Below are 27,998 nucleotides of genomic sequence, written 5' to 3' on the forward strand. Positions count from 1 at the left end.
GGAAGAGGAGCAGTAAATAGATCACTGCAAGTGCCTGAATGACAGATGTCGTAGGTCATCGACATATCTTGATTAAAATCTTTTTCGCATCAAGACGCAGCTTAAGTGACTGCGTAAAAAATAAATAAAAAAACGCTCTTTAAGAATTTCGCAGGCGGTAAGGTGAAAGGTCATCGCTTTGGGAGTTATGTTTCTCTGTTTCCTGGTGTGGGAACGTAATTTTATCTGGCGGTGGATCATTGAGCGTTAGATAGGGATGGAATGTGTATAGCGGGAGAGACAGAAAATTAAAAACTGATTTTAAAAAAAAATTGAGAAAAATAAAGAGAATAAAAGAAATAGCCACGTATACTCACAGCATAGTTGAACTGATCATTGAATTCTGGATCGTTGGCTCGAATTCGCCGTTCAACCTCTGAAAAGAAGAAATACCGAAGGAATTAAAAATATTCTTATAAGAAAATGAATTTTCATATCATAACATTAATTTAATTAGAGCTCTGATGGAGACAACTTCTGTTTTTTTAATCAGAGGGTGGTTAATCTGGTTGGTTGTTAATAATCTTTAACAATCGCAACAGTTACAGAACCTTGGGAAACAAAAGGGCCAGCAAGAGAGCAACTTCATCAGCAGGTGGCGTTGACACCACCCTGGTGTTCTGCGCAAGGGCAATTAACGCGAAACCCAGAAGCCTGTTCGAAACTCAAATAGCGCGTTGGTTGCTGTCAGGGAACTCGACTTGTAAGCGAGTGTAACTTTCTTCTGAAGTTAAATCCAGGAAGCGAACTTGTCATAAAATTATGGACCAGACAATTAGGTTGTAAGTGGATTAAAAACAGTTTCGCTTCTATGTCAAAGCAGTATGTCGGATTCCTCACCCTATTTACCGCATTCCTTTCTCTCGTGCTAAAGACACAATCTCTACACTGGATCCATTCTTGGCGTGCATGCGTGCCAGTTAACGGTGTCATTACAACCACAAAAATACGCATGCGCAGCTGCACACGGTCTTTAATCTCCTACATTATAACTGGCGCCAGTAAACTGTTTATAATAACACAACGTACCATTCTGACGATATCTCGATTGAGTTCAGTCATCTACAGTCTCTCTAAATCCATAAAATAATCGTATTTTATTTTTATTTAATTCAAACGTGTCGACTAACAGCTACAGAACTCTCATTATGAACGGTTGACTTCAAAAGTGGAGCGATAGTTGGATCCTATTTTGGAATAGGACCGTGAGTAAAGAGCCGGGTCCTCCCCCACCCCTCCTCCCAACCTGTAGTTTTGTGCGCTATCCCCACTATAACTTTAGATAAATGGATGGAATTTCACCCAACGTATAATCTTTCCGTCTAGTGTGCTCGTATTTTAAGGACGTGCAATTATTCCATAACCGTTTCTGCTGACATCCTGACGTTTATCACGAAAGCAACTCATTTATTAAGCGAACATTCTAGATAACACCACACCGTGAACTGTGAGGCTGCCGTCACCGCTAAAATCGGCAATGGAGAGCTCCCAGCGCTATCCGTCAAGCTTCTGACAATCCTACCGCAGTGCGAGGAGGACCTCATTATCTAAGCGGAGAGTTTGCTCCGAGCGACCGCCTTTCTCCCCAGAGAAGAATCTTCGATTCACGCACGTCACCAGTGTGGCTGGCTGGTCACGCCCTACATAATGGTGGGTGGGAGGGTGTGGTGGCGCTTCCATCTAGGTCATCTTTACCCCTGCTGGGGATGTGTGTACCGAGATGACACTCCTAGAAATCGAAGAACTGATAAGTGTGTGTGTGTGTGTGTGTGTGTGTGTGTGTGTGCCTTGTTTTTGGGAGAGGCTGTGCCAAACTCTCAAATCCTTTTCAGAAGTAGGGCACAAACTATAAGAACCTAATTGGAAAGTAAGCTTTTGGTAATTAATTAAAATGCGATAATGGGAAGTGATGTCAGCAGGAAAAAAATATGATTACGGTTTTTATAATTCCTAACTTGCCCTCTGAAAACAAGATGATGGACAGAAAATGGGAATATCACCTAGAATAACTTCAGGGTTAATTAAATCGCATCTAGGGACAAGGCTTTTGGTGGTTTCATAGTCTCTAGGGGTATTCATTCCGAAGTCCCGCTGGATTATATCAAACCCATTAAAATATTCTTGGGTATAAATCTAGTTATTTGTTTTTAAAGAAATTTGAAAGCTTATTGCAGCACTAACTTACTCCCAATACAAACTTTGTTGACGTTGTTAATGATTCTGCTAACAGAAAAAGCTGAAGAAAAGAATTCATCTTAGAAATCTGTGTTTAAAAATTACTTTGTAGCATTTTATTGTTAAGATAAAATCGTTGAATTCTATTTGAATTGTATTTTTTCTGGTCCCTCTTTTTTTCGTAGTCCCTAGACACACTGCTTACTGGAAAAGACGACCCTGCATAGGAATGCTTCCTATAGACGGGGTAGATGCTAGCTACAGTGCCGGATTAAGGTACAAGCTAGCAGAACCCTTGCCCGGGGCGCCAATCTTTAAGGGGCGCTAAATTTTACAAATCATGAGGGGGGGGGGAAATATATATATATCCTTAGTAAAGGGGCCCGAAAAATCTTTCTGCCCTGAGGGCTGAAATACATTGGTCCGGGCCTGGCTAACTACTACTCTGAAGAAAACATAAAGCGGTCAAGATTAAAACTATCAGCACAGCGGTAAGAAAAAAATATGGATGTGTCCAGAAATGAGGTAGTGCTATGTTTGGATAGTGTGTGTTATTGTATTTGTTTCTGGCCACTTGGCTACCAGGATAATGAAAGGAAGCCAAGGAAGCAGCAAACACGAGGATAGCTGAGCGCGTACGGTCCTACCCAATAGAATAGGACTGTTAAGATCCTGAACTCACAGGAAGACAAAGGCTAAGCCTGTGAGTGCCAGCTATTCCGTACCCTCTAGAGTCGAAATCAGACTTCCTACCTCACTGTAAGAGGGAAAAAAAAAAATCCAGCATTCATAGGTATAGGAGGCAAATGTGAAGAAGTCGGCACTCTCGTCCCTGGGGTGGGTGGGGAAAAACAGGAGTGGAAGAGAAAAGGGTACATAAAACGACAGATTGTCAAGTCTGGATGGGGTCCAGTCATGTAGTCACAATCGTGAAACTGAAGCAAATTCTGATATTCTTTGCTCATAGTCAGAACAGATAGACAAGTACAGTTATCAATTTAGAGTGGTTCAAGTCCAGCAAAGAATCCATAACAGGGTCATTCCAGTCAGAGAAAACTAAAATTGGCAGTTTAAAACAATCAAACAGTTCATCAAAATAAGGTCCAGAATATAAGATGAGCTTAAGTGAAATCTGGTAGTCCAAATCCTGTACACCATTTAGGGCACGTTAAGATTTCTACACTTTGGTTTTTAGGCTCTCCAAATCGGTAGAGGTAGTTCATCTGTAAGTGTGGTAGTCACGTCAAGAGCGTCCAAACAGGCAGTCAAATCAGTGTGGCCTAAAGCAGAAATTCAAGAACAAAAACACCCAAGTTAAGAATTCGGGTCCAAGGGCTGGCTTTCCGGTTGTAACAAGAATTGCAAACTGAAATGAAGTCATAATTGCAAACAGACGGAGAATGATATCCTTTATAGATAAGAAAATCTTAGCTTATTTAAGAAAAACTCAATCATCATAAGAAAGTTTATCCACAGAGTGGATGCTTAAATTACGCACAAGGATTTAAACTTTTGAGAAAGTAAACCATGTAGACGCTTCAGAGACGGCTGTAAAGCATCTTAACTGAACCGAATTCCGTTAAGGTCATTAGAACTTTCAGCATGATTCATCTGCTGCTATTACCTATAAATGACAAGACATTATAGGTATAATTTTTAAGAATCCTGACCCAAACTCAGCTACAATCGGAGTTGGAACTCATGGCTTGCAGTGATCGCTCCATCCCCAAGCTTCTTGCTCTTCCTTCGAGGCTACTGTTTAAAGATCGCTTCCTCCCGTATCAAAAGCTCCATCTAGTTCAATCCCTGAATGCGGACTTGTGCAAAATCGTAGATGATAAACAGTATAGACTGCTCATCCTAGATCGGCTTATGTACTTCACAACTAGCAACTGATTTGAGATCGTCTCGGCTGGACAAGAAACAACCACAGAAACTTAATTTTTCACTACTTTTAATTTTTGTTTTCTTTACAAGTCAGTATAACCTATGATTTAAACTTATGAAGGATATTGTACTTACACTGAATTACAGTATATTTCCAGCGAGGTAGTATCTCTACCACTTGTTAACCCCTGGCATGGTGCCCTTAAAGGGTTTTGTAAAGTCATGGTACCTGCGTGTGCTTGTGCACGGAAATAAAGATCATACTTATTTATTTATATAGAATATTTGAGGGATTTTCCCCGGACAAACCGGCCTTAGAACAGGCGTCTCACAGCGTGAGTTGTCTTGGTACCAATGAACAACCAAAGCCCAATAGTTCGATAACAATTTTCAGTCTTCCTTTTAGGAGAAGAAAAGTCCTTCAAAGATATACTGGCTTTTAATATTATTTTAATAGTACTGGTTTTAATTTAGGATACAATTCACCGTTTGGAAGACTAATTCTTTTTATTTATTTTTTATAGTAGTTTACCCACTAATCATCGTATTAGAAAGCTGAAATTAATGGCTAGTATGTGGGTCAAAAGCAAGGAACGTGTAATTAATACTAATAGCGTTTATTACCGAAAATATGGCAGGGACGACACTGTTTGATTAGTACACAGTTCCCATAGCAACGAACAACGTTTAGTAAACAAACATCTTTCTCTTCTCCACCCCACATTTTCTGATAAGTCATACCGAGAACGCTAGCTAACTTACGGTGTCGTAATGACCCTAAACATTTTTCGTAAGCAGGTGTTTTGTTATTTTACATGTTGTGACAGAACTGCGATTTAATCGGGATGAAAGAATTCGCTTTCTTCACTGAGGTTATTACGAAATATGAATAAAAAATAAAGCGAATGTAAAACGATTTGGTCAAAGTCAGTTTCGAATTTATTTATCGATTCATAAAAGAAGCAAAAATAGTAGGTGAAAACGCCTTAAAAACTTTTGCTGTTAATGGCAAATTGCCTTTGAATGTCAAAAACATACACGACATGAAACTGGTCGTATTTGTAACTATGGAAACAATCGACAATTTATCGTATTAGCGGCACGAAAATAGGAAACAAAACAAATAAACGTGTCGGATATTGAGAACACTATCGATATCTAACCTTATTCTTAGTTATTTGTCATCCGACATGTTGTAACTATGGGCATAAACAAAACTTAAATGCGAATATTGAAAGAAGTTCTGCGAAAGTAATAGTAATCGTGCCATGTGATGCAAGAAAACAAGCGTATGAGCCAAAAAAAAAAAAAAATTCACACAACCATTCCCTCTAAATGTTTGTCCAGTTCCTCCTTGAATTTATTTAACCTATCAACTTCCACAACGACAGATGGAAGTTTGTTCCAGCAATTACCCACCCGCTAGCTAAAGGCATATTTCCGCACATCTATTCTACAGCTGTCTTCCTCAATTTGAATTTATGCCCCCTTAGGTTCGTAATCGGAACAAGTGGAAGAATCCCATCAGAATTCAGCGTGCTCAACCCATTCAAGGGCTTAAACACCTCAATCAGATCACCTCGCAGGTGCCTAGTCTCCAGCCACTGCAATTTGCAGAACTTAAGCCTCTCTTGGTAAGAGGATCCCTTCATTCCCCCTAACCAATCTTGTTGCCCTTCTCTGTACACGCTCAAGCAAATCTGCATCCTTCCTAAAATGAGGCCTCCAAACCTGTACGCCGTACTCAAGGCGTGGCCTGACCATTGCCTTATACAGAGGGACAATCATCTCCTTTTCCCCGCTAGCAAAATTCCTGTATATCATTGACAAAACCCCATGACCTGCTCTGGCAGAGTGTCTGCATTGCTCAGAAAACTTCATATCTGACTGCACAATTACTCCCAGGTCTTTTTCATTTTCTACCACCTAAAGTGTAGTACCACACAGTTGGTACGTTCCTCTGGGGTTACTTCTACCCATATGCAGTACTTTGCATTTGTCAATGTTAAACTTCAGTTGCCACTTCTCAGCCCATCTGTCCAAATTTTCTAGATCCTGTTGCAGTAGCACAGTGCCCTGCCAACCTTTGTATCATCTGCAAACTTCGACACTAAGCCTAATATACCTTCATCAATATCAATGATAAATATACAAAACAACAGTGGACCCAACATCGAACCCTGTGGGACTCCACAAATAATATTAGTCCACGAAAAGCAGCGCCCATTGATTACCACCCTCCGTCTTCTCCCACTCAACCATCCTTTTATCCATTGTAGCAACTTATCCTTAATACCATTCTGCTCCAATTTGTACAATAGTCTTCCATGCACAACAGTGCCAAAAGCTTTCCTGAAATCCAAGTATATGATATCAAAATTATTTTTCGCATCTATCCGGTTCCTTTGTAATCACATCATAATATCCAATCAAATTTTCAGACAAGATTTCCCCTTAACAAACCCATGCTGTGTCTGAATTATTGCTGCAGTCTTGTCTAGATGATCCTGCAATGCATCTTTAATCAGTGACTCCATTATTTTACCCAGAACTAACTGGTCTGTAATTGCTCGTGTCACCCTTCGATTCCCCTTTGTGAATTGGGGATACATTCGCACATCTCCAGTACGTGGGAGTCCTCCCCTGAGTCCAAGGATGCTCAGATAAAAGTACTTGAAATTTGAGATAAAAGTACTACCGCTTTTATCTCAAAAATTGACAAATCCTAGGTAATATCGATTACTTATTTATATTACATAAATATCAACAAAAAAATATATTCATTTACATTTATTTAATTAATTTACCGATCTTGGATATTGGTAGTACAGCTTGTAGAGTTAAAGCACTGGTTCGTGTACAAAAAAAAAACAACCTCCAAATGTCATTTGCACACAGTCTTGCACGACATTTAATATCATTAACATACTTTCGGTGGGGAGTTGTTAATAATTTATTTCATCTGGTTGTTCCATGAAAGCAGTGGTTGATTAAAAACGTAACAGCCCCAATTTTTGAATACCGCGAAGGAGAAAAAAAATCGAAGTAAGTGGCAGCTGTTTCTAGAGAGTACATATTATGTTAGTAACCTCTCTAAACGCACTACGAAACTCAATCTGATCTAAGCATAAGAGCAATGTTTTTTTGACTCCACTGAGCAAAAACAATAAATAAATAATAATTTGCATTTTGATTTGGATCTCACGCTATATTTCAGTAGATTTCTAAAAAATAAATAAAACTATAATTAAAATAAGTGAAAATAACTAAAACTTAAAAAAAAAAATGATAAATAAAAAAATTATTTGCATTTTGATCTTTATCTCATGCTATGTTCAGTATTATACTCTGGGTCACAGCGACCTCTAGAGGACTTTTACGACTAAATCCAGTAGCCAAAAATAATTATTATTATTTAAGAAATAATAAAATTAAAAAGAAATATTTCTAAAAAAAAAAAAAAGCAAATAAAAGCATAATTAAAATAAGTAAAAATAACAAAAACTAAAAAATTAATAAAATAAAAAAGGAATAATAAAAATAAAGAGAATTTAATCTCTTTAACAGTTTATTCTCTTTATAATTAATTCTCTTTAAAGAGAATTTATTCTCTTTATAAAGAGAATAAAAAAATAATTTTTTCTGCAAATTTTAACTCGTCTACCTTGATATCGAGGGCGAAAGTCTGGTTCGTCCACATCTAAATATGTTTTGCTTAAATTTTTAAAGTTAACAGCAGATTAAGAAAAGTAAACGGTAATTCTTTTCAAGCATTCTTAAACTCAGCACAACTACCCTCCCAGCCTATTTACCACAATTTCTCTCTCTCTGCGATTCGTATCATTAACTATAACAAAAGACCTTTAAATAATAAAACAAGCGAGAAAATATCAAATTCTTGGCACCAGCTCAGAATCACCTGCCGAGATTTTTCGCAAGCAATTTCTTAATTGCCTCCATGTTTCCAGAAAGCATTTTATGACCAACTAAGCCTCAAATGCATTAAAACAATTTCAATTAATTGCTCACTGGGGAAGGAGGGATGTTATTCGAAGTACATAACAAATGGAGATCATGTAAGCTTCGCACTTGAACATTCTATTTTTTAAACAGACAACAAAGATATTAAAGCGTACATGGGTTAGCTCGCGATACTGAACATAAAAACCGTTTTCTGTGTTATTTGATACGACTATTTTAACATAATCTGCATATAGATGGATCTTACAAGATTTAAACTGGTAATTTAAGAATTTTAAAATTTAATTTAATTAATTACAAAGTAAATTAATATCACAGATTAAACCTAACAAATCAGTTCAATTAGATTAATCATTGAAGTTATCGAAAATTTACCAATATTTAAAATCAAAACACATAATCGTGGGCTGCGCTGTCTTATTCTCCTTAATCGAAAAACTTTGTGGTTTTTTTGCTGTTGTATGCAAGTCTCAATTAACATCTCTTTGCTATTGTTAATTGGCATTTGCAGCAATTCTTATTCGTGTTATAATAATGTTTAACTTTGTTACTTCCACCAGTTAACTAGTTTCGTGAAAACCTTCAGTAATTCAAAAAAAAACAAAAAAAAAAAAAAAACAAGGTTATCTGAAACGTGGAGGGGCGGAGAAAGAGAAAGAGCTTTGTAATATGAGTACAGGGTATTTTATACAACGCATAGTAGGAAGCCAACAGAAAGATATGCATCGACAACCACCAAAATGCAAGTCACCACTACAAGTGCCAAGTTGGACCGCCAATTTGTCAACATATGTACCACACCACTGTGTTGCGAAAAGTCTTACAAAAGTGACTTGAGTTAATGATAATTATTGTTGCAAAGTACAGTACTTATGAAAACAGAATGATAGTAGAAATCGAGGGAATCGACCTTTTTTCAAATAAGAGCTCACTCGTTTACAATCAGTGACAAAAGCAGGTGAATATTCATACCGAAATTTAGCTTTTCAGCTCTCTGTTTAGGATAATAGCTTGTGGTAAAAAAAAAAAAAAAGTCTGCTGATATTTAACTGTATTTGGTATCTGAATCCAACGGTGTCAGTGGTTTTATTCTAATGTCAATATTGTGGTGAAAATTGAAGATTTGTTTTTGCAACATAAGCACACGTGAATGCATGCCAAGGCTGTAATATATAAGAAGCTGCAGCATTCGTATAGTAAGTGTGTGTTTTTTTTTTTTTTTTTTTTTTTGTCATATGAATAATGAAGACAAGTTGTGGGCACTTCTTTTCCAGTGAGGTAGTTGCAAGTCAGTCAGCAGTACAAGGATTGGTCAGGTGCCGTAATACGAAAACCTACCATTGCTAATCCACCTTCCAGAGAAGGATCTTCGCAATTAGATGATCTATCTGGTAAAGATGATAATTGGCATTAAGCCTCAGAAACCTGTTCAAACCCGTCACATATTACTAATCAGCAAGAATTAAATGACTTAGCGAGGGACTTGAATCTGACCAAAATTCAGTGCAGAGCTCCTGGCATCTTGTTTAAAAAGTGATATCTCTTGGATCCTAGCTGCAAGAAGAAAAATATATTTCACTTATGCACGTTTTCACATTGTTGCAGAGTACCTGCGCCTGTTGTTTTGATTTGATTGGTCTTCATGAAGAAATTGGTATTAATCACAATCCAGAAGAGTGAAGCCTCTTCAAGTAAAGGTTTGAAAGAGGTGTTGCTTCAAAATGGGAACGTACAGTCAACAATTCCTGTTGTGTAATTTGGTAATATTAAAGTCTACAGAAATGTGAAGCAAGTGTTAAGAAAGTTCAAGCACGATAGGTATAAGTGGAATGCCCGGAGACTTCAAGATGCATGTATTTCTTCTAGGTGAGCAAGGTGGTTTCTCTGCTTCCGGGAATGCAGTAGGTCAGCAGTAAAGGAGAAAAGACTGGTCTGCCAGAACTGAGTTGTAGCTTGGTGCACAATGTGTACTAAATAAACAATCTCTTGGTTCCAAGAAACCAAGTCTTGCTTTCACCAATGTAGATCAAACTGGAACTGATCAAACAATTTGTTAAAGCATTGGCTCTTGAAGTTGACCCCCTTCAACCATATAAAATTTTTCCAAGAGTGAAAGGTGGCATATTTATTGGTCCACAAGTTAAGCAATAAGACAACCATTTCATGGCTGAATCCAAAACTACAGACAACTTTCCTCCTCACAGGACATGGAGCCTTTAACAGTAAAGTGCGGGATCTGGGAATCCAGCAAGATGCGGGCTGTTCTTGCGAGGATGAGGAAACTTGGCACCACGTCATGAACATTTGTCCAATCTATCTTAACCTTAGACTGAACCTACTGCAAGCTCTGGGTATCGCAACGCTGCAACCTGAACATCAGCTTATCGCATCCAAAGAAGACTTCCAAGCCTTGACCTCCTATGCTAAAGCTCTCTTCCAACGCCGCACCTATAAAAGGCAAAGACTACATCCACCGTAAACGCAACTATTTTGAACACCTAGCGCCTGCTTGCACTACCCCTAGTGCAGTTTTCCATCTGCAGCCCATGCCTGTTACTACATGCGCTCGTGATTTCACCACCTTTTCTTGGTTTTTTTTTTTTTTTTTTGCCTGTCATCCTTTTACTTATCTTCGCACCCTATCCCACTCTTCTTCAGGGCTCCCACCTACTTTAGGTCCACTCTTCGCACTCGCCAGGGGGATGCCTTCCCTGTCATCCCCCAACCTTACCTGTTCTTCTCAATTCTGTGTTTATTCCTTTCTTTAGGTCGCCTCTGCCTCGTAAATATTCCTCTTCTGTCCTGGCCCGGCTCCTCGTGCTCTGGACGGATGTTGGAAGGTGCCTTCCTTGGTGATCGCTCCTCCCAGTAACAAAGTGGCCAAATGAACAACACAAACAACATGCTAACACACAACTCGCGGTACCCAACACAACTCACACTCTTCTGGCTTTGTCTCCACAGTGCCACTAAGTGCGATTTTGTGGAAGACCCTGGCACCGCGTTACAAAAACACTATGTCCTCTAAGTTAAGCAAAAGTTGGCTTCACGGAAGTAGAAGACAAAATGACTGATGCTGAGCGAAATTCTTAGCAACATTAAGAGTGAAAATTAGAAAGGACTAATTGACAAATTGAGTAAAAATTAAGGAAAATTGAGATGCATAATGTAATCAACTTCTATTACTTGAGCTCTGACCTGAATTTTTTCACACCAGATCTGGGAGATGTTAGTGAATAATATAGGAAGAGATTCCACCAGAACACAGTCAATGGAGAAGAAGTTCCAAGGAAGGTGGGATGAAAGTATGATGGCGACTATATCTGGTTCTTGATTCGGAATAATCAGACTTACCACAAAAAAGGCGTTCAGATGTATATTTTTGATTAACGTGAAGAGTATGTCTACTTTTTAATTTGTGATTTTTAGCTTATTATTTTCTAGAAGCAAAGATTAATACTCTGTTCTGTGCAGAAATTAAACATAGTAAATAAACCTAATATAGTATTACAGCCTATTTATTTGTTTATTTATTTATTTATTATTATTTTATTTTTAGGCAAATCATTTTCGCTACGCAAAAACTAAGGTCATGTTCGAAATCAGCATGCCCAAATTCCCAAAGAAAACTAAGAAATACAGATAAACAAAACCTCTTTGAAAATTTGTTACGTGATGTAATTAGTAATACTACCAGTGCTATCCTGTAGTGAATAAATAAAATCACATTGTAACGCAAAAATTGCAAATAAATCACATTGGAGCTATAATTTATCTTTCGGGTTTGAGACCATCGTTTCACCCCTGGAGGGCAAATGTGCTAGTGGGGTTTACATCAATTACAGGTCATTTATGAGTTACAATGAGGTTATAAACTCAAAAGATAAATAGATTGTCATCTGTGGTTTGCACTGACTTTTTCTTGCAATTAGCAAGGAAAAAAAAAGTCTGTCATCTGTGATTCAATCCGCAACCTAACGCAGGAAGTAACCATGGAAAATCTTAGAAAACGGTTCACCTTGAATAGGTCTTCTTACCTTTCTTCGTCCAAGTCTTTTCAGTCTGTTTGTTAGTTATTTGGTTTTTAGGAGCATTAGCAACTAAGGCCATATTGCTCCGGGAAATGCGGTGATCATTCCCTGACCTTTCCGCATCCTCCGTATTTGGTGGTGACGGGCTCCAACCCCGGTCTAATCAAGAAGCGTGTGCTACGCACTGCTGCTCCTTCCCACCTGGCTACAGAGGCGCCCTTTTCAGTCTGTTTGAACACGCGTAACTCCCTGAGTAACTTTATTACACAGACTAATTTTAAACAAAAAATTTAAACAAAAAGGCTTTGGTTTTAAACAAAAATTCTTTAAAAGATACTTCGTTAAATATTTCGAACTTGAGCATAGAATCAAACCTTCAGGGTGTGTGTGCTTCGCATTGAAAAGCATAACCCATTCGCTTCTTCTATATTTCCTCCAAACATTGTTCATGTTCAAGGTTTAATCCAATATATCAGAATGGCACTACATTTTTGATTTTCCTGTTATGTCGACATTTGTCCTAGAGTCTGTATTCCAATTTTAAAAGCAATAAATGGATAATAATATATAAACGCAACATCATTTTATTGATCAAACCAAGCTACAATTAACAACCTGCCGAGGGAGCCATATTTTTATACAATTTGGACTAATATAAAACTTGGGACACAAATAGATACTAAATAAGTATCCAGTGAAAATAAGAAAAAAGCAAAACAGAAAACTCCAAAGAAAACAATGGGAGAGGGTGGAATTTCAAATAACTGAAATTCCCCATCCACAGTAAGAAAACTAAACAGTCCTCGTGTAGTACAATTGATATAATCATCGTCCTCCAAACACCGGGTGGAAAAGACCCGAGTTAGTCGGTCTCAGACGAGGGCGGTATGGTTTTTTTCTGCAGGAAACTCGAGTTCTTCGTCCATCAAACAGGCAAATCAACCAAAGGACATACGCAATTTACAGACATAATATATACATGACATAGTCTATGGCACGCCTAAAACAATAGGAATAAACAAAAAAAAAGCAACCCATAAGTAACCAAATATTACAAACCATGGACTTTCTTAAAAAGAACTTCAATTTGAAACAGGTAATGTTTCAGTACTATGGATCTCTTTTGATTGTTAAGGAAGCTCTTTGAGGTTCCTTAACAGTTAAATTAAATTTTATCCACAGTACTGGAAATAAAATTTTATATATATTAAAAAAAGGTATCCGTTTTCTTTTATGCTCATTTTCGCAGAAATATTTTCCCAGTTAAATTGTGGCTGCGTATTTGTTCACTTCGAGTCTGATAATTTGGCTGAAAAACATGCGTTCATAACGTAATCAAATAGCCAACTAAAAATTTCAATTATACAGAAAATCATGAATTTGTCTTCAATATAATAAAAAGAATAAATGTTAAATCTTAATTTATTTAATAGAAATGTTGGGTTACATGTTTGTTTCAAACATACAAACCACCTAAGAGTTTCCCACTGGAAAGCAGGTGCTGGTTCGCATATATAGATAGAAATATGCTAACCAGATCATATTCATTACCGTTCTTTAACCATCTTCATATAATTTCCAGGATTTGAAGGGTATACAATCGAAATAATGACCAGAACTTGGACCAGTTTCGTACTACTACGGTAGATCTTAAAAATGATCCAAGTGATGTTATTCTTTGCAGTAATACCAACTCGGCAAAATCTGATTATATATTGTCGATAACTACACGTCCTTAGTAAGAAAATTCCTATAATCACATCCCTCCATCACAGCAGCAGTTCTTTGGAACCTTGGGTTCATGACATCCCTGAACCTGTTTTATGACACGACATGAAAGTTATTGACGGCACTCATATTGGATTCATGCAAGACACAAATTAGTAAAGTCAAGCTTACTTATAAACATGATATTAGACCATCAGATTTCTTCAATAATGATACTTAAAGACAGATTCCGCGACCTTACCCACCACCCTGAGGACATTTTATCACCAAAACCAATTATTGTGAAAAACTAGTATTGAATAACACTACTACTGTCTCATATTCACTTGCTGCTAAATGTAAATTATTAATTTACATTTAGAATAGAATCGCCATCCTCCCCCGACCGGGTGGAAAAGACCCTAGTTGAGTCCCATCGATGATTCTATTGATCATACCTTGTTAAAAGCTAATCTTATATGTAATTGCCAACTCCCTATTAAATTAGATCACTGATTATAATATGGACAAACTTTATCAAATAAAATATTATGGTACATTCTCTAAGGACTTTGCATTTCATACAGTGTACCTCAGGTTTCCTCGCCCCTCGTGAACATATATATTCGTTAATGATCTTACAGTTATCAATTTATCTCAAGGCATTAAAAATGTGATATGCGCAGATAATATCAAGATTTATTCTCGTGTAATAATTAACTCAATCATTACAATTCTCTTTAAACAAATTTAATAGTTGGACACACAAAAAATAATTTTAATACGGATAAATGTCACGTACTTAGATCGATCTAATGGCTCATAAAAGACTTAGAAGGTATATTTACATACAATAGCTGCTTCCAAAATCATAAACCATATACACCATAAAGTATATATGTTATAATCAATAGTAAGCATCTAAATCTCCGTTTCCTGCTCTCGTGGATGGCACACTTGGTTTAGTCAGTCCTCCACATACCGGATGGAAAAGACCTGAGTACAAATACCGTTCATGATGCGAGGAATTTTTATGACCCTTTCGAACGACGTGGCCCAGTTAGCTGGTCTCAGGCGAGGGTAGGATGATAATTTTTTCTTGAGGAACTCGGGTCTAGCAAAACAGCAAATCGACCACAGAACACACGCAGTTTACAAACATATTATATATTAAGTTGCTGATGCACCTAAAACCCAACAACAACAACAACCCTGTTTGCTGTCTTATATAGTAATTAATATATCCACCATCAAACAACAAACTTCACAACTGAATATGGAATTATAAAAATTATTTTAACCTTTAAATGGATTTTATATGTATTCTTTACTATACAATACGAACTATGTATATAAAGTGCTTAGCATCATAATACACAGCCATTTCTGAATAAACAGAAAATTTTTAAGGTGGCATCGTTTTAGGTTATATCTCATATTGTAGATGCTAAGCACTTTATATACATAGTCTAAATTTGTTCGCAGCTTGAGGCTCTAGCCCTAAATGCGCCTTAGTCTATATACAATACGAACATAAATTATACTTTTAATTCAATATTCTTATCAATTTTACTTTGCATTATCCTTAATTTGAATTATTATTTTATAAGCAACCAGTGTAAATACGATGTTGCACATTGTAATTGGGTTGAGTCCGTAATGTTAAAATGAACAAACATAACAAGGAATACTGAACAATGCTTTACCTTTCTCCTCTTTCTTCTGCCAACAAGCTTTACCCATGATTTCGTTCTGGACGGTATCCCGTCGCTATCCATGCGTTTTTCTCATCTTTGAGAGGTGATCCTGAAAGTTACATAATCACAGGTTCATAAACTCCCAGTAGTTCATCGATGGTTTATTTTGTACTTCTGTCAATCTCAAAATACACTTTTTTTCAGCTTACATAATTTACACCCAAACAAGTGAAAATTTTTATCCGTGTAGAATATAACGCATGACATACAAGTTGTATAAAACTTATAGACTACAATGCATTGATTAAGGTTGGAATGAGGTACTGAATTCCGGTAGTGATGATGATGATGTCAAAATAGAACAAAAACGCAAGAGTTAGACATATCTTGTTGATGACGTGTAAAATGAGCAAGCGCTATGAAGCGAAATAAAACGGGTTATCACAGCCGAATACTGGTACACAGTTGAGCTTATAACAGGTGTTGAGGGTGTCCACCGTCGGCGCTACTACATGCAACCGTACTACGTCAGAGCGAATTACGAATACGTTTGTAAGCACCTGGTTTTGCCCGGATGCTGTCTATTTTATCCTGGATAGGTAGTTCGTTCTGTCGATCAGTGAACGCTCCTACTTAACGCATTTCAAAGGATTGTTCACTGATCACTTTTACTACTGTCTGACATCCCTTTGTCGCTCCCGGAATTTTGGCATCCTGTTCAACACTCTGTAACTACCGCAATAAATGTTAACTATTTTGGTAGTTATCATTTGATGGCTATCAAATTTTCGTAGCTATCGCTTTAATCCTCTTGGAACTTGTTCTTAATTCTTAGTTCTAATGAAGTCAACGATTTTGCAACCTGGAAGCATTCTGGAGCCGTTGTTTTTTGATCCCTTCGGCATCTCCTGCGATTTTTCATCCACCTCCAAAAAGTAATGAAATTGCTCTCTTTCATTCCAATTTGGCTATAATTTCGCTATAGTCCAAATCGCTAGCAAAATCATTTTAAATTTGGTATACAATACCGAACCATCCTGTAGTTCGATCTGATGCGAAGGAACCAGACCCATTCCTATTAATTATTCCGAGTTTTTCAGTCCACAGAACGAGCAAGTAGGTCCTTGAATCACTGGACAGACATAATACGCAATAAACTATATAAATTAGAATAATATATGAGCTGCACTGTGACAAAAATCCTCCAAAATTCCCCAGTAAGAACCTCAATTGTTTGTAATTTTTTTCTGAATGCAGAGTGGTTTTTCTGATTACATATATCATAAATAGAAGTCTAAAATGAGTTTCTTTCTTATGAAACACAGGCTCATAACTTTCTGAAATTCAATTATTTTCCAGTATTGATTTTAAATTGATTTTAAATTGATCAGTAATTTTGGTGTGTGGAATAGCTAACGAATATGCACTTTATTATTATTAAAGAGCAGTATTTTATTTTCTTGTTTCTGACACAGTAGAACAGACTTTTGTTAAAACTGGACGCAACTTCCTCATCATATTTTCGTTACAAAAAATAAAAACAAGTGCCTTGAAGTGTTATGGGAAGCTTGAAAAGTGAGGAAAAACTTGTTGACTTAAGACTTTAATTTCTACAGATTGTAATATAAGGAAATAAATATGATAAACAAGGAAAAGTTGGTTCTGTGGGTTTGGAGCTGGACACTGAAATGTTGTTGACTAGTTGAGACACATGTTGTGACTGTTTTGGAAGAGGGAGGTGGAATTACACACGCCAGTTCAGAGAAACGTTGCCACATCTGTTGAAAAGGCATGCAGCAGAAAATAAATGTCTGTGTGATAGGATGTGGAGGGAGTTTGTAAGTGTGGAATCATCAGTTAACCTCACAGCCTTCTTTTGGGTGGTCTAAAAGTTTAAGAGAGGTTATGGGGACACCGCACCCAAATGTGTGAAAATATTCCATGGTAAAAAATCATTTTTTCAGAGAATTTAAGTAAGTGGCTTCGAAATTATTACTTTTAATTAAAGAAACGTTAATTAACAACAAATATAGAAAATGTTTTCAAACACCGGTTGTCGGGCACTATAAATAAACTTCTACTTCCGGTACACTTCATGTTTCTTCCGGTATTTATGCTCACGTGGTTTTCAATCATGCAAGAAAACAGTCAGAATTCAATGATCAGTTTTACCTTGTGATTGATATCACATGATTTAACAGGATATTAAAAAAAAAAAAAGAAACACTACATTCTAAAAGACAGTTTTTTTTTTTTTAAAACAGTGATCTGAGTAGTCTGTTCTTCCAACAAATCAAATACCTTTTGATGGACGAAGTGTCCAAGTTCTACTTCCATTTCCTCTCAGAATCATTTTTATCGGTTTTGAAATTATTCCAACTTCGCGTCATAAAATATGAATCTTCTTACATCAATAATTTCAACAAACTTTTTTTTTATTTCTCTTGGATATTACACTTTCATTCTCTCATTTTCTCTAAATAAATAATGTTTTTTTCCGGAGTAATGTCATACAATTCTAGAAACTTATGAAGTTGTACAAACTTTCACAAAGAACATTATACAGTATTTGGGAAAGCGATTGAGTAAGAGTTTGTTTTCATGAACACAAATCTTTCCCTTGATGATTTCCTAGAATTTTAGGTTTAGAAAGGTCCATTCACATATGCAATTCGAAATACAAAGTCTATCGAAGTCCTTGGATGGATTTTGTATTTCAAAAGGCCGGTTGACGAATCAGGGAACTGGTTACTATGAAAGTACCCCTTATTACTTTTTTAAAAACTTTCCCTTTGTTTAAAAAGCTTTCTTAATAAACCATTTCAATCGAAAGATGTTTTTTCTAGTGACTGTGTCATACCATAGCATGCTACGTGCCAGTGGAGGAACACGTCAAGTGCTCTACCAACTAATTGGTCTCCCGTTCACGTGACTCTTCCTTTGGCAAATTGCGGCGGCTCAAATTCATGTTTTGGCCCATGACATGTGGCTTGCCTGTTATGCTCTGATGATGGCTGTCAAAGGAAAGGCTTTTCCAGACGTTTTGTGAAATATGGAGTGATGTGGTGCCGCCTTCATCAATTTTATTAAATTTCAATGAAGTCAAAAAACCCTCGTGCTTTGTATTGTTCCATGAGTTCTTTATAGGAGTTAGGAAACAAAAACAAACAAAGTTCATCGTCCTTCTAAATGCTCCCAGGTTCAGAATATAAAAATATTAACTTAATAAATACTAAATTTCTAAGACGCTCACTTGAACATCAGCTACATTTGAATGGAATAAGTTGTTTATGTACAGAGTCCAAAATAGCCTATCACTCTTCGACCCATTTTAGAAAAGATGGCGTTCTCTGAAATATAGAAACAAGTTAATTAATATACGCAGTGCTTTACATTTCAGGACATTAACAAACAGTAATAATTCGTGATTTATAACAAAAAAAACATCGACTTTTATAACCGAGAACATTTTGTTTCTGTGCATCGCTTTCTATTTTTTCGATTTTAATGAAATTTGAGTTAGTTTGACAGATCTTTCTAAAGAGACCCAAATATACAATTTCATTTAAATCCAACTACTGTAAGTCGAGTTGTTACATGCGGACGGACATGGTGAATAGGTGCAGTACGCGCATATGCCAACGCACTGAAAAAAGAGGGAAATAAATTTAGCAAAGAAATCGATGGACATGTTCGCATGAGGTTTCTGGCCAGTGTGTTGCAGGTGAGTATTTTGTTTCAGCAGTTACCTTAGAGGTAGAGCTTTTTCCGTTTCGTACTACTTGAATAGTCAAGTCACGCAATATTTTCAATGCCTCATTGTCCACTTTTATTAGCTTCCTTCTCTCTTTCGGGCATACTTGGCTAGTGGTTGTCATGCTCGTGGCAGTAAGGGATTAAAGGTATTAGGTCACAGAGTGTGCATAGTGACTGTGAGCCTCCGGTGGTAATAAGGACACGAGGCAGAGTTTGGTTTTCATGCATCGATGACACATCACATACGAAAATTGATTTTAACACAAGCAACGTTCTGATCTGCGTGCGTCTTTTATATCTTCAGGGATTTCTATGATTACTGTCTGTATTATGGCTAGACGTTATGTTTTTAACAAGTTAAACTTTGATTAGGATCGCCACATGGGGCTGTCGTGTCCTTTGTTCTTATGTTGTCTCAAGAGGGTGGTTATATCGAATGCGAAAACTTTGATTCAGCACAACCGATCACTACAGAAAAGCTATGGTATAAATCTATTGTAAGTTTTAAGATATCTCACTTACAACTTGAATATTGTTTTAATTAATTTACTAGCAAGGAAAGAGTAAATTTCTTATAACTTTTCTCTAACCAGTTCCAAGGTTCACATTAAAAGCGGCTACGTTCCTGAATGTTATATTGAAATTCGTCTTCGGGGGCAAGATTTGGGTTTTGAAATTAGTTTTGTGAGACTATTACTACAGAACTTGCATTTAGTGATATTTGAATGAGGGAGAACCATCTGGAACAATCAAGGAGATTTGTAGTTGCGTTGTTCTTAGTGGTTCCAGTTTGCTGTAGTGGTCCAACAACATCAATCTCAGAACCTCTAAAAACTGGCTTGAAGACGAAATCAAATGTGAAATTGAAAAGCATAGCTGCTTTTTAACTTGGATATTGTAACCTTGAGCAAAGTTTTAATAATTTTATCCCGTTCTTACTACTAAACTAACAATATTCACATGGTAAAGGGTGAATTCTTGAAATTTACTTACATCCAACTGTGTCCTTCTCTAACTAAATTACAGTATAATCATTAAGCTTTCTGAGTATTGTGTGTTTGAAAACTGATTTGAACATTAAACTTATGGGTAATAAAAATATACAAAGGCAACATTTTCTTATTAATTAATACACAAAATAACGAATAATTAGCTTACTTAGATCGTTCAAAAGAATCAGTGAACTTATAAAATAAAAAAACTCAGCTCAAACATTATCCAATCAAAAATTCGGACTCCAATAATGCTGAAAAGTGACGTTTTCTCTAAAAAAATAAGTGAATTGCAGGCGGATCTTGAAGTGAAAAACAACGCTGATCCTTCGATCATAGGATCCATTGCTTCTAGGAGCAAAGGATCATAGGAGCTGATAGAATTTTGCCCCATTTCTCTTTCAGTGCAGTGGAAGTCGCAATAATTAAAGGCGACTTCCTCCTGAATCAGCAACCCAACTCGTTCTATGGGAATCATAGATTTTAGAAGACCAGGCCAAATGGAAATTTTTGTTCTCCCCAAACCGTTTTTTTTTTTTTTCTACAACCCTGGCTTTATGGAAAGGAGCATTTTTAAGCTGGAACATGAAAGGCTTGGTCATACAGAATTGGTAGAATGTAGATACCATGCAATTGTTCAAAATGTCAATATACAACATGGCACTTAAGTGGTAATTCTGTGCACTGTCCCCCTATGGACAGTGCAATCCTATGAACATCTGAAATTGCGATGTCAGGTTTATTTTGCGCCTTTGCCTTCCATTATTTTCACAACGGAGGACACTGTTGACTTGAGAAGGCTCAAACGGCCTGCTATAGTACTCTCGTTGTCCTAGCAGCCAACAATCATAGCTCACTGGAATTTTGAAGCCTTACAGCGACTCGTACCAGATATTGGCAAAATCTTTGGTTTTACCTGTACACTTTTACACGCCTTATTTATCTGAATATGTTCGTTTTGAATCCCCATTACCTCTGGAGGAATATATACTTTAGAGAGGACATTGTAGAAGATTTTTATGATCACTAGTAGATTTGTTGACTGGTAGGTGGGACTGCTTTGCTATTTTTTAAAGGAACTTTTTCTGGGCCGGCTAGATATATCACATTTTGTATTTGAAGTCCACATTATGGCCCATGCAGCCGAATAACTTTCAAGGTCATCAGGAAACTTGGTTTCATCTCCTTCCTTTTTGTCGACCAACCGCTCTTCCAAATCATTCTCCCTCCCTCTCTCTCTCTCTCTCTCTCTCTCTCTCTCTCTCTCTCTCTCTCTCTCTCTCTCATACACACAAGCACGAGGTAAACTGTGTCGTAGTGGGATATGACGAAAAAAGCCGTAAGGTGTAACCTGATATACAAAGATCATCCTTATCTGAAAAGCTGGGTGTGTGCTATTTTTGGTGTACACTTCCGGAAACGAGGTTGAACTCAGTAACATAGCAACCGTTCTTGGGAAACTCCATAAAAAATAAAAAAATTCTGACGTCATTAAGAAGAAAAAAAAACACAAATAAAATTTTGCACATTCTAAAAATAATTTAACTGTTAGCATTAAAGTCTGTGAATCTTTTATGACTACCAATCTATTACTGATACATCTTTTCGGTCTTCAAGTCGAGTAGAATATCCGACTCAAATCAAGAGGTTCTTAAGATTTTTCGTCTAAGTCATTTTTAACTTCTCAGATCTCTTTATTATTAATAATATTCTTTCGATAAACTCGTTTAATGCATTTTAGAAACTCAGTTAGATTTGGAACACCGCGAGATTTTAAAGATGATTCTTATTTTTTTTATATAACTCATTTTTAAAAATATTTTATTCTTCCGAACACATTCTAGCAGAGATTAACAAGATGGAAAAAGTTAAAATATCCTCGGATGAACAATTTTATTTTCAGAGACACAAAATTTATTACAATCGCCACAAAACAAATTCTAAGGATACTACGCATGCGTCCAAAGCATTGTTCTATGGTACAATCACAACTCTTCGTGATGCTCAAGGAATCTTTAAGAGTCTTAGCACCTCACGCACACTCTTCTCTATAAAATATCCGAGGTACGCTATTGGTCAAATAAAGGGACATCTGCGTCGTGGCCTTCGGAGCTGGCAGAACTAAGAGAATAACGGAAATCGAAACGTAAGAGCATAAACATCGCTGTTCACTAGGAGTGTACTCTTTATTTTCCAAAATGAACACAGCTGAGGAAAGTCCATAGCTATTATTATCCTCGCTGTCAAGGTTAACGAATACGTAATTACAACCCATGTATTATCATACATTATATCGTGCTGAAAGCTGACAATCCTATATTTACAGTCATGGTTGATAAAGGAGTCAGTTCAGGAGGTAAAGGAGCCCACCCTGTTCAAAAGTGACAACGTTAGTATTACGCGTAATTAATGTTGTTAATTAAGTATTCGAAATTAATCTCGTCTCTTCTTCTGAAGCTTTAAGAAGTTATTCAAAAGAGAAATTAAACTCGAGACGATTTTGGTTGAAATTAGACACGCTTCAGATTTTAAGAACTTGGATTATTACTATATTTAAAACCACTCTTATATCACGTGAAATTAATATAGTTTATGCAGCCCCCTGCTATCTTTCTAGCCCTTCCTGGCTAGAAAGATGGCGGAGGGGGATTTACATGGTGAAGAAATAACTGGCAAGGAGGAAACTAACATCAAGATATCCAATATCCTCCCCGTCATGTGTTAGTAAATACACTGCTCGACAAAATTAACAGAACGAAATGTTTTTTACAGGCGTACCATAATTGCGCAGAGATACCGAAAACAGATCCTCGAACCCTGTGTACGACTTTTTAGGGGTGCTGTTGGCTCAGATTTACATGCACGACGACGCCACTGCTCAAGTGGTGGAGGATCATCTTGAAACTGCAGATATCCAAAAGACTGCCGTGGCCAGCACGATCATCAGACTTAAATCCGATCTAACATGTGTGGGACGCCCTTGGGCATCGCTTTGAACGCCGACAACCAACTCCTCAGTTACTTGGTGAGCTAAGGTCTGCGCTGGTGGAAGAATGGGATTTGTTGCCACAGAATCCTAGAGACACTCTTCTATCGACCATGGTTCACCGCTGTCAGGCCTCTTTAGCCGTTGGAGGGGACCATAAGTTGTACTGATGTCATATATGATCCCCTCCAACCATATTTTCTAGCACCTTGTATCAACTTCTGTAATGTGACCTTTTTGGCGATTCTTATACAACCCCTATAAATGTCCCTGATAACATTGTTATCTATTTGGAAATTTAGACTGATCTATTAGCTTTTTTTTTTTTTTTTTTTTTTTTTTAACAATTGGCAAAAGGTGACTTCTCACGTACGACCCCTTCAAAATGCGTCATTCAAATGATACACACGTGGGGGCTGAAGTGATGCGTGATGAAAACATGTAATCAAGTTTATGATCGCTATTGCAATTAATGTTTTTTTTTTTCTTTTTTTTTTATTGGGACGTGTTCGTAGAATGCATGTCGTAAAGTGTCATAGAGCAGATGGCATTCTGCTGAAACGAAAGAGCCTGTTTGCTAAACCCTGGAAAGAAAAATCGATGATTCGGTTCTTAGACTTCAATAAAATATATCAAGGACAGGTATCTAAGCGTGCCGCTCAGGTAGTACACCCACCCCATTATTATAATATTGAAGATTATTTTAAGGACCAGTATGAGGAAAAAATAATAATAAAAAAAATTACGTTCTTGCATTTAGACATTGATTTTATGCGTTGTACATTATCCAAAGCAATATAAACGAGCAATATATAACAGGAGAAAATATTTATGAGGAATTAATTGGTTTTTATCTTGGATATGGCAAAAAATCCATGTCTAATCATATTTTTTATATATAATTTTATTGTATGTATAAAATTTGAGGCACCCATTTTCTTCCATATATTATCGAAATTATAAAAAAGAAAAATGAATTAGACTAATTTCAGCTGCTCAACACGAAAATCACATTAAAATTTGTCGATTGGCTCTTCTTTTCGAATTACAATTGGGGTTTCATATTAGCGAGTTACTCTACATTATCAACTACGGCTCTCGGCACAACTACCTGACCGTTTTTCTGTACACTCTGATGAAGATGAAGACACTGATGAATATCAGCTTTATATACACGAGCTTAATGACTCATCAGGGATCTCGAACTGCCGAAGAATAAGGCAGAGCTTTTGGCCTCTAGGCTACAACAGTGGAATCTTCTAGATCGTTCTGTGAAAGTGACAAAAATTTTGTACTCGAAATAAAGACTATGATAAATTCTATCAAACAGAAGGTGAACTGTTTGCAAGGATGTTGATGGTCTAAATGGCAGCAATGAACAGGAGGCACGTTCCAGACGAATGGCGACTATTTATAAACGCTTCTAAGGTTATCCCCTTTAGGCTGTGTTATTAGACAATGGAAATATGTCGCCTTCAATACCTCTTGGGTATACTGTCCACAAAAAAAAAAAAAAAAAAAAAAAGGCAAACATGGAGAACGCCCTCTTAGGTGTACACTATCAAATCGTGATTTAAAGATAATCGCCATTTTATTAAAACTACAAAAGGGTTACACTTTACACTAAGTATTGTTGCTTTCTCTGCAAGTGGGATAGTCGTGCCACTGATATGCACTAAAAGAAGAGGAATTGGCCTCAAAGAAAATCATTAACACCTGCAATGAAGAACGTAGCATTTGAAACTCTGGTAGATTCCAATTAAAGTTTTGTTTCCACCACTCCACATCGAACGCAATGGAATATAAATGGACAAAGGCTGCGACCAACTGCTTTGTCGACAAATTCGAAGGCTACACTACCATTTAGACAAGATGCAATTTTCTACTTCTTTGCCTGTTCAAAATCGAATTTGGACAGACTTTAATTTAGGCTGCTATTCTATGGTTTACAGGCATCAAGACCATATTGTGCCGTATATATTATGTCTCTAAATTGCGTTGTGTTCTGTGGTCGATTTGCCTGTTTTCCGGGAGGAATACCACGCAAGTGTCGCCTCAGACCAACTCAACCATGTTGTGAAAAACGACTATAAAAATTCCTTGCGTCATTGACGGGATTACAAATCGGGCCTTTTCCACCCGCTATGGGGAGGACGGTGATTATATCAATTGTACTACCACGAGGCACTAATTTAGGCAGAATATGAAGCTGGAGATTTTATTCATATCTTGAACAGCCTCAGCGCATTTATTGGAAAAGCCAAGGTTTAGATAAAGGATAAGACTTTAGGGTGCAACGAGGAATGCAGATTTCATCCCTACAAGGATAATTTTACTGACACGATCTGAGCAAATCTTAACATCAGGATATCTAAAACGGTAATCCAACCAAGCAAAAGAGCTATAGAAATCATACAGATCTGATTGATTGATTGATTTGGTAGTTGTTGGCGCATCGGCTTCTGTGGCCATATTGCACCTCCCAAGGTTTTTGCAGTACTTTGATCCAAGCCCGAGGCGGGAATCGAACCCGCGACCTTTGGGTTGCCGGGCAGGTACTTTACCCACTCGGCTAGCCCGGTCGGCCATACAGATCTTCCATTTCGCATTCCTGTGATGCCAAACAAGAGGTAGAGCGAGGCTTAAGGTGATTGTTTTTTCTTCCATGGGAGAAGAGACCATTGCCAAGTAGACAAGCTGTGTAAGGCCATTGGGGATCGCAAAGCATCAGCAGATCATTAAGGAAAATTACCTCACAGTTAGGAAAGTTAAATTGGAAAAAGTCGAGTTTCAAAGAAAGAAAGTGAAAAAGCTTTGAATGATTTGTAGAGGTTGGAAAACGATAGAAATGAAATAGAGGGATTTTCAGCAAAAGGAAATCAGATAAAAGGAGATTCCAGATTAGGATTCCATATCAGAGTGAGCAAACACCTAAGTACTTAGTACCTTTAAAGCGCAATAAATCATCGAATAATTTAGGGAAACTGAGATGAGTGGTGGTTGAGACAAACCGATAATTAAGATTCTCTCAGAAAAAGGAAGTGGGACTTGGAAGATTAAATGGAGATTTGGTCTTAGTTCCAATCTGAATGAGATTGGAACTGAGACCATGTATATTTTTGAAGTGAATTGAGAAGTTTTTGGGCGGTTTAGGTCTTTTTGCAGATCACTGTTCCATTTGAAACACAATATATATACATATGTATAGAGGTTGATATAGTAGAATTTGGTAGTGTAAAAACATCGGATTAGAAATGAGGTCACAAGCTGAGTAAGTTAAGGTGCAGTCTGAGAATGACCTGTAAGTCAAAACAGCCCAACTAACGTGCAAAGGCCAAGGCCGGCACTGTGGCAAAACCTAGAAGTACATTATATATACAATATAAGGTGAAAGTAAAGCATAAAAAGTAGTAATAGTAGTAGCATAAAATGTAATGAACTAAAAAACATAAATTGAAATATAATAGGACAAAATTATAAAATGTGTTAATTATGGGTTAGTAGATATATTGAAAGGGACTTCATCGAGGGTTAACCCTCTCAATATCTCTTAGTATAATAATAATACCGAAGTTATGTAAGGTGATTTGGGAATAGTATAATATAAGGGCCAAAAGCCGATAATATGCAATGTGAAGGTGAACAAGTTATATAGTATGTAGCTAAAAGTATAAAAAAAGGAAGAATACAAATGTACGTGGGAAGAAACCGGGAGGGTAACTTCCCGTCCCTTAAAGAAAGGGATCCTGGTTTATGGTTATAAGTATCGCATCGTATAGGATGTAGGAGATATACTGGAACTGAAAATAGGAAATTGAAGATATAGTAAGGAATTGGCATAATATAGATAGAAAGGACCAAATGGTTAATATATATATATAACAAACTCCTAGTGAAAAATATATACATGTAAGAATACTTACAACCGGTGAACGTGAAGTTAAAAAGACCGATAAGTGGAGCACGTGTATTATTTATCCGATGCTGGTAGACGTAAGAGCCCCTGGAGCCGGGAGTTAGTGAAATAGAATCGGAATCAAAACAAAAAAAAAAAGTAGTGTCCTCTGGAATCTAGGTGGAAGAACTAGCAAATTATATATATAATTAACATTATTGCATATGTTAATCCTTCTGATGCTTTGGGCCACTATGATGTTACTATGATTACGTTTGGAGATATTTGAGTTCCAGTTGGTTATATATATATATATATATATATATATATAGTATTTCAAACAGGGTTGAATTTTAATTGGATAATCCTGTACCAGCATCCAGATAATATAAGACAATCCAGGAATACCCCACCTCAGAGGCTGAATGAGTTTTAAAAGGCTCAGAGAGAGGAGGATAGTAAAATGAATAGAAGATTTTTATTACTAGTTGAGTTACAATAGATGACTAGCTTTGCTGATCAGGGACAAGAGCAATAAAGATGAAATTTTAAACGTATTAAGTGACATTAGAATCGGAGGTCAAAATTATAGACTGGATTTAGCGCCTCCATGGGGTTGGTCCAATGGCTGGATACTTACGAGAAGAGATAAACGAAAAGGAATTTTTTTTTTTTTTGGCTGCTGCAGCAAAAGTCTCTATGCACTGTATAGGCAGAAACCATTTCCAGCACACTCCATTCAATGCCTCCTGTGGTCTTCCGTCAAAAGGATGCCAGAACGATTTTGATGAATCTGATGCTAAGAAAGCTCCAGGTCCTGATGGTATTTTTCCACTTGTTCTCAAAACTTGA

At 36.9% G+C, this 27,998-nt stretch overlaps 1 protein-coding gene across 3 annotated transcripts in view; it reads right to left on the minus strand.

The window, feature by feature from the left end:
• ATP8B (ATPase phospholipid transporting 8B) overlaps positions 1–27,998 on the minus strand; it is a 121,332-nt gene that overhangs the window by 30,422 nt on the left and 62,912 nt on the right. For 2 of the 3 annotated variants that reach the window (XM_090374009.1, XM_090374008.1), the window contains exons 2-4: positions 18,771–18,867; positions 15,527–15,626; positions 357–415 (exon numbers count right to left, since the gene is read on the minus strand). In XM_090374009.1, coding sequence (XP_090230135.1) covers positions 357–415; positions 15,527–15,563 — 96 coding nt within the window. In that variant the 5' untranslated portion in view covers positions 15,564–15,626; positions 18,771–18,867. The remainder of the gene's footprint in view (positions 1–356; positions 416–15,526; positions 15,627–18,770; positions 18,868–27,998) is intronic. The other variant, XM_090374011.1, reaches the window with a different exon arrangement.

Source organism: Mastigoproctus giganteus, chromosome 5, assembly GCF_048544385.1.
Source record: "Mastigoproctus giganteus isolate SK-2022 chromosome 5, ASM4854438v1, whole genome shotgun sequence".
Classification (NCBI taxonomy): domain Eukaryota; kingdom Metazoa; phylum Arthropoda; class Arachnida; order Uropygi; family Thelyphonidae; genus Mastigoproctus; species Mastigoproctus giganteus.